At 64.4% G+C, this 6,407-nt stretch overlaps 1 protein-coding gene across 1 annotated transcript; it reads left to right on the top strand.

Moving 5' to 3' along the window:
- The first annotated feature begins 721 nt into the window (after positions 1-721).
- On the top strand, positions 722-4,500 carry BIRC7 (baculoviral IAP repeat containing 7). The gene is given in 9 exon segments (XM_087444856.1): positions 722-1,085; positions 1,974-2,073; positions 2,406-2,487; positions 2,562-2,619; positions 3,467-3,670; positions 3,978-4,081; positions 4,179-4,377; positions 4,380-4,451; positions 4,454-4,500. Coding segments are annotated over 9 exon segments (1,230 nt in total).
- The last annotated feature ends 1,907 nt before the right edge of the window (positions 4,501-6,407 follow it).

Below are 6,407 nucleotides of genomic sequence, written 5' to 3'. Positions count from 1 at the left end.
AAGCCCCTTGTGGCTCCATGGTTCCCAGCAGGAGACCTTCCAGGTCAAGGGCTCCAGGGCCCGGGCCCAGCCCTTTACTAGGCACCCCTGCATCCTCGGCCACCCCAGGTCATCCCTGCAAGAGGGGGGTTGCCCTACCCTCCCCGCAGCACTAACTGCATAGTTCAGATTGCCTGGAACCTTCTGTTTCCAGAGGCCATGCCTGGCGCCAGGCCCAGAGACAGGGAGCTGACCGACAGCATCCTGGACCGCTCCTGTCTGCCCCCTCTCCCGAGGTCCTGGAGGCAGCGCCAGCCCTAGCCCTCTGCCGCCTCAGGAGGGGTCTCTGTGCTCCCGCTCCTCACCCCCTTGTCCCGAGAGACACCCCTGCCCCTGTGGAGCAGAGGGAGACCCACGGACCCCACCAGTGCAGCCCCTGCCAGGGAGCCACGTGACACATCCCTGCTGCGGAGAACATGTGACACCAGCTGCCAGGCTGGCCCCTTCCAGAAAGCAGTGGGCCCCAGCTGCCTCCCGGCCCCCTGGCCACTCCCCAACCTGGGGCGTCTTGGGGGCAGGATCGTGCCTGCTGTCATCTCCCAGCTGTTGGAGGTAAAGGCCACTGCTGTCCCCAGGCTGGGCCCGGGGTCAGAAGCCCTGAGGCGAGCTGACTGTGCACATTTCAGGACTGGCCACCTGGGGGCCCGTCACTGCTGCAGAACTGGTCAGGCCCCGCAGAACTATGGGGCCCGAGGACAGGGCCAAGAGCTGGGGCCATGGCCCACACTGGAGCTGCCGGACAGCCGGTGGCAGCCCCGCACAGGGGCACCATGGACCCCACTCTCTGTGTGGCTACATCCTGGGCCAGGACACTGGCAGCGCCCTGTCCTGGGGAGGCCAGGACCACACGGACGGGCAGATCCTGGGCCAGCTGCGCCCCCTGGCAGAGGAGGAGGAGGGGGCCGGGGCCGTGGCTGTCCCATCTGCGAGGACTGCCTTCCCCGGGATGGGCTCCGAGGAGCTACAGCTGGCCTCCTTCTATGACTGGCCGCTGACCGCCATGGTGCGGCCTGAGCTGCTGGCTGCCGCCGGCTTCTTCCACACCAGTGAGTCCTGGGGGCCATTAGGGACCCTTCTGGATTGGGGCTCTCCCTTCTCCGTGGAGCCCAGCCCCCACAGCAGGGAGGGTCCAGGCCTGATGAAGAGGGGTTGGGGGTCCCGTAGCCCTGGAGTCTCCTGAGCGTGTGCTTCAGATAGCGACAAGTGCACCAGGGAGGGGCCAGAACAGCACAGGACAGATGGACCCTGGGGAAGGTCAGTGGCTGGGGCAGGTGGAGCCGGGAGAAGGAATGGGGGTGAGCGGCTCATCTGCGGGGCCCCTGGGGGTCCAGGGACAGGCTCTCAGAGGTCTGGGGTGGGATGTGCCTGTGGCAGCCCCCGATCTGCAGTCTCTGCACCAAATGACAAAAATGTTCATGGGGTGGCGAAGGTGAGGGCCGCCAGGGTGTGGAGAGACGAGGGGCCCCCACCCCCAAATGGAGGCGTGAGCCTAGCAGCAGACAGTCCCCTTCTCTCTGTCACTGGGAATCTGTCCTGGGGAGGTGGCACCTCAGGGAGAGGTGCGGGGGTACTTGATCGCCCACGGCCCCACCATGGCCCCCCACTGACCCGCCTGCCTTTCTGTGAACGAGGCAATGCCCTCCTCTCCTCTGCTCTCCTCAGGCCTGGCAGGTGCCCCAGGCAACGGAAGCCCATTTCTCCTTTAAGAAAATGGGAGCACATGAAACCCGAGGGGAACACAGGGCAAAGGGTGTGGCCGAGGCCAGTGAGAGCCCCCACTCTGCTTGTGAGCCACCCCAGATGGCCCCCACCCCCAAGGAACAGCCACCTGGGAGCCCCCAGCCTTGGGGACACACCTGGCCCAGTGGGTGGGGGGCTCCTGGCTGTGCCAAGGGGCCAGGCATGGGCAGGGCCAGCATCTCTGCTCCCCCCAGGCCAGCAGGACAAGGTGAGGTGCTTCTTCTGCCACGGGGGTCTGCAGAGCTGGGAGCAAGGGGACGACCCCTGGACCGAGCACGCAAAGTGGTTCCCCAGGTAGGGGTCCTGCGGGCAGTCCTGGGGTTGCTCACAGAGGCCAGGGCTGGGCATGGGCGTGGGGGGATGAGTCTCGGGGATGGAGTGCCCCTCTGAGGACAGCATTCTTCTTGGTTCTTCCTTGATGCTCAACAGGGGCTGATTCCAAAATAGCCTTCCCAGCGAATGCCTACCACTCAGGCCCCTCCCCACCCCCTGCAGGGTGTTGTGGGTGCCCCGGGAGCAGAAGACAGACTCTGGCCTGAGGAGCTCCCCAGGGCTTGAACTTGACAGTGAGGGGCTCCGACAGCCCAAGCCCACTGCCAATGGGCTTCTGAACTCGTTTTCTTCAGGTGTGAATTCCTGCTCCAGACGAAAGGGAGGGACTTCGTCTGCAGCGTCCAGGAGTCTTGTTGTAACCAGGTCGACTCCTGGGTGAGTCCCCCCTCTCCTTAGAGCTATGAGGGCGGGGGCTGAGGGTCCCTCCCCACCCCTGCCTCAGGGCACAGGTGTTCTCTGCCTCCTTCCAGGACCAATCGGGAGAACCAGAAGATGCCGCCCCCTCAGGTGAGCCATGACATATGGCCTGTGCTCTGCTCCCCGGGCCCCTGCAGCCTGCACTGTGGCCATTGGGTGTGCCCCCATGGGCCAGCAGGGAGAGCGAAGGCTGCTTGACCAGGCACGAGGGTGCTGCCTCGGCTTGCTTCATGGGGGGCTGCATGCAGGCACTGTGTGTGTGTCCAGGGCTCCGAGTGAGGCCGAAGCTGTCCCCTGCTACCACCGAGCAGGCCACCGAGGGCATGGCCAATCCTGGGCTGGGCAACGAGGGCGTGGAGAGCAGAGGTGGCCTTTGCTGGCCCGCGAGCCGACCTGGCTGTAGTCACGAGCCCACAGAGGGGCCGAGCTCTGCTCTATGCCCATGCCAGGGCTTTGTGGGCAGGGTCCGAGGGGCACTAGGGGCTCCCGGGTTCAGATCCGGCTCTTCTATCCAACTTTGGAGCAAGAGACTTTTGCTCTCTGAGCTTTAGTGCCCTGAGCTGTGAAACGGGACGGTGCCAACCCCATTTGGGGTTAAATGGGGTCCAAGGGACACTGTGGGAGCAGCGCCTGGCACCCGGGGCGTCCGTGGTGGCTTTGGTGGACAGGTTTACCACCTTTCCCCCACGGTGGCACCTCTGAACAAAGGCTCGGGGAACACAGCCCCTCCGCCGAGAGGGTCTGACCGTCTGCTGCGCCTCAGTGGACCACAGCCCACTCGGACATGGACAGAGCGGCCGTGATGGCCACAAAAGCCCCTCATGTTAGGGTGGCCCTGGTGATGGCCACAGTGTGGGGCCATCTGCCTCTCTCTCATCACCCGGAGGCCCCAGCCCCTCCCTGCCTTCGGTCCAGCGCCCCTCCCCCTGCCTTGCAGATGCCAGGGGTGGCCAGGAGTGGTCTGCGTGGAGCCAGTGCCCGGCGGTATGGGCCGTGCTCCAAATGGGCTTCGGGCGGAGCCAGGTGCAGCGGCTGGTGCTGCACAAGTACCGCTGGGCGGTGCCCACCAGCGTGTCCGCGTCCCAGCTGGTGGCCGACTTGCTTCAGGAAGAGGAAGGAGGCCAGGCGCTGGGGGCCAGAGGTACCTCCGCCTCTCTGGACGCTGCCCACCTCCCACTTCTCCTTGCTCATCCCTCTGGGCACAGCCCTCCCTCACTGCGCCCATAGTGCCCGGCACACAGCGTCCGTGGCCACTGCACGGGGGGCTGGATGCGCAGTGTCCTGGCAAAGGGGTAGGCTCTGGAGATTCTGGCCTGCTGTGGGACGGAGCGGGAGAAAAGGGGTCAGGGAGCCTGGGCTGGTCCTGCCGCGCTCTCTTGTCAGAACTGGACCTCGCCCTTGGCCGGCCCTGTCTCTGGGCCCAGCCTCGCTTTCCCCTGGGGGCCTAGGCCAAGAGTCTATCCCTAACTGCCCACAACTCCCGTCCACCCGGGTCCTGACCTATCCACACTCAGAAGAGAGGTCCACCTGGGTGCTGGGGAGCCAGGTGAAGGTGGGGACCCACCAGGGGCCAGCTCTCCTGTATCCTGGGGTGGGAGTGGTGGCTCTCCTGGGCTGGTTGGTGCCAGATACTCTTGGTCTGGCCCCAGCCCACCTCCCCCATCAGCCCAGTACAGCGTGTGGAGGTCAGGGTGTGGGATGGTGTCACAAGCCCACTCCCCTTGGAGGACCAGGTGAAGCCCAGGCCCAGAGGGTGCCGGGGGGTTCTTGAGCCCCCAGGAGCCCAGAGTGTGGAGGAGCAGCTGCAGCGCCTGCAGGAGCAGCAGACGTGCAAGGTGTGCCTGGACCGCGTGTGTCCGTCATCTTTGTGCCCTGCGGCCGCCCGGTCTGTGCAGAGTGTGCGCCCGTCCTGCAGCTATGCCCATCTGCAGGGCCCACATCCGCAGCTGCGTGCGCACCTTCCTGTGCTAGGCCAGGTGAGCCCACCTTCCCGGCCCGGGCTGGGTGAGCACTACTGGGACACCCGTAGGCAGGCCCCAGCCTGGCCTGACTCAGGCATTTCCCCATGCGGGCCTGGGAGACGTCAGAACGGGCCTGGACAGCGACCCTGAGCACACGCTGTCCCCCTTGATCCCAACACTGGGGACGCAGGCATTGCAGGGAGCAGGGACGGCAGGGGGCAGCATCCCTTACTTCTCCCCGGCTCTGGTTCTGGTCGACATTGCTAATCGCCCATGACCCTCCCTCCACGCTCAGATACTCGCTCTGGGTCCTCAGCAAGCACCCTGGGAGGCCACGACCACCTGCTTGGGTGCATTAAACCATACCTGCTGAGCACATCTCTGCCTTGATTTCCTGAGTGGTCAGGGAGACAATGCCTCCTGACCGGCTGAGGGTACAGGGCTCCAGCCAAGCCAAAGAAAGGACGCCTTTGGAGGCATGTGGGGACATACACGGCGCCCTGTCATGAGGAAGGGCCTGGGCCCACCAAGGGGGATCTTAACCTGGGAGCTGAGGCTGGAGGAAATGCGTGATGGGTGGGGAGGGGTGCATGAACATTTGATTGTCATGGAAGGGGGTGGGAACCATGGCCTCCTCAGGATCCTCAAAGCCTGTGCCCCAAGATCTTCCCAGGACTCCTGGGGGGTGGAAGTGGCAGGGAAGGGAACTCCCTGGGGGCTAAGAGTCCCCTGGGAGGATAAGCCGACAGGGAGCTGCTGACTCATCCCTCCTCCTGTCCAGGCACTGTGAGCTCCCTGACTGGCCAGGCCTGTCTCTCTGACCACGAGGTGGGCCTGCTGAGCTGGCGTCCAGCCCTGGCCAGCCCCGATTCTGGACCATAGCCCAGGGTGAAGGAGGGAGCTGGGGAGGCTTGGCCTGGGGGGGGGGGGTGGTTTTACCTACTTTGGTTGCTTTTGAAGAGTCATAATAAAGTGGTAGGTTTTCCCTGGATGGCACTCAGCAGCCTCTGCTCCAGAACCGCCGGCCCCTCCCACTACCCTGCCCCAAACGGTCCCAGCAGCCCCTACGGCCTCCTCACCAGCAGGGCAGCACCTGCCCGCCAGGCCCATTCCAGGCCATTCCCCCAAGGGCTCCCTCAGTTCGAGGGCACCCCCTTACCTTGTTCTTATCTTCTCAGCATTTTAAGGACTTTTCAAGTCCTTCTGAGACTGAACTTGTAATCATCCATCAAGCCCCTGCGTCTTAGGGAAGGTGGTCCTTTTTACCATCTACTTGGGAGTACCTTGGGGATACTATAGACCTTTGCCTAAGATTCCTTTTCAGGGGTGGTGTCACCGGCCTATGACCTCCCAGTTGAGCCCAGCCCCCCACCCCAGGCACCATCAGCCATGGCACCTGGTGCTGGGTGGGGGGCTTTGCCTGGAAGAGAACTCGCTGCCAGCCAGTGTGCACAGTGTTTAATCGGGAACCCCACCGCTCCCTGGGGGGCACCGTGGGCTTACGCTGACCTTCGTGGTGGGGTAACACTTTCTCTGTCTCACGGTCCCCGTGGCCAGCCCCTCCCCACAGCAGTGGTGCAGCCTGCGGGGGTCCGGCGGCCCCAGGGAAGGCACTCCTGGACAACAGTCCCAGCTCTGCTGTGGTGAAGCCTGATCCCCCGGTGCTGCTGGAGACGGGGGATGTGGTTTTCTTTTGTGTCTTTTCTGTTTTCAGAAAAAGGAAACAGCAAACTCTCCTGAAGTTGCAGCCATCCTGGCCAGGCGTTGGCCCTGCCACCCTGGCTGGTGTCCAGTCAGTCGGCCCTGGGGCAGGTGCTCGGTCCACCTGCAGGGCCCTGGGGGCAGGGAGGCCCGTGAGTCTCCTCGCCATCCTCCGTGGGTCACTGAGGCTGGAGGTCACAGGAGTGGGATCGTGCT

The sequence above is a fragment of the Ceratotherium simum genome, chromosome 21 (assembly GCF_057802395.1).
Source record: "Ceratotherium simum simum isolate JZ-2026a chromosome 21, ASM5780239v1, whole genome shotgun sequence".
In the NCBI taxonomy this organism is placed as follows: Eukaryota; Metazoa; Chordata; class Mammalia; order Perissodactyla; family Rhinocerotidae; genus Ceratotherium; species Ceratotherium simum.
This window is presented reverse-complemented; position numbering and strand designations above follow the sequence as displayed.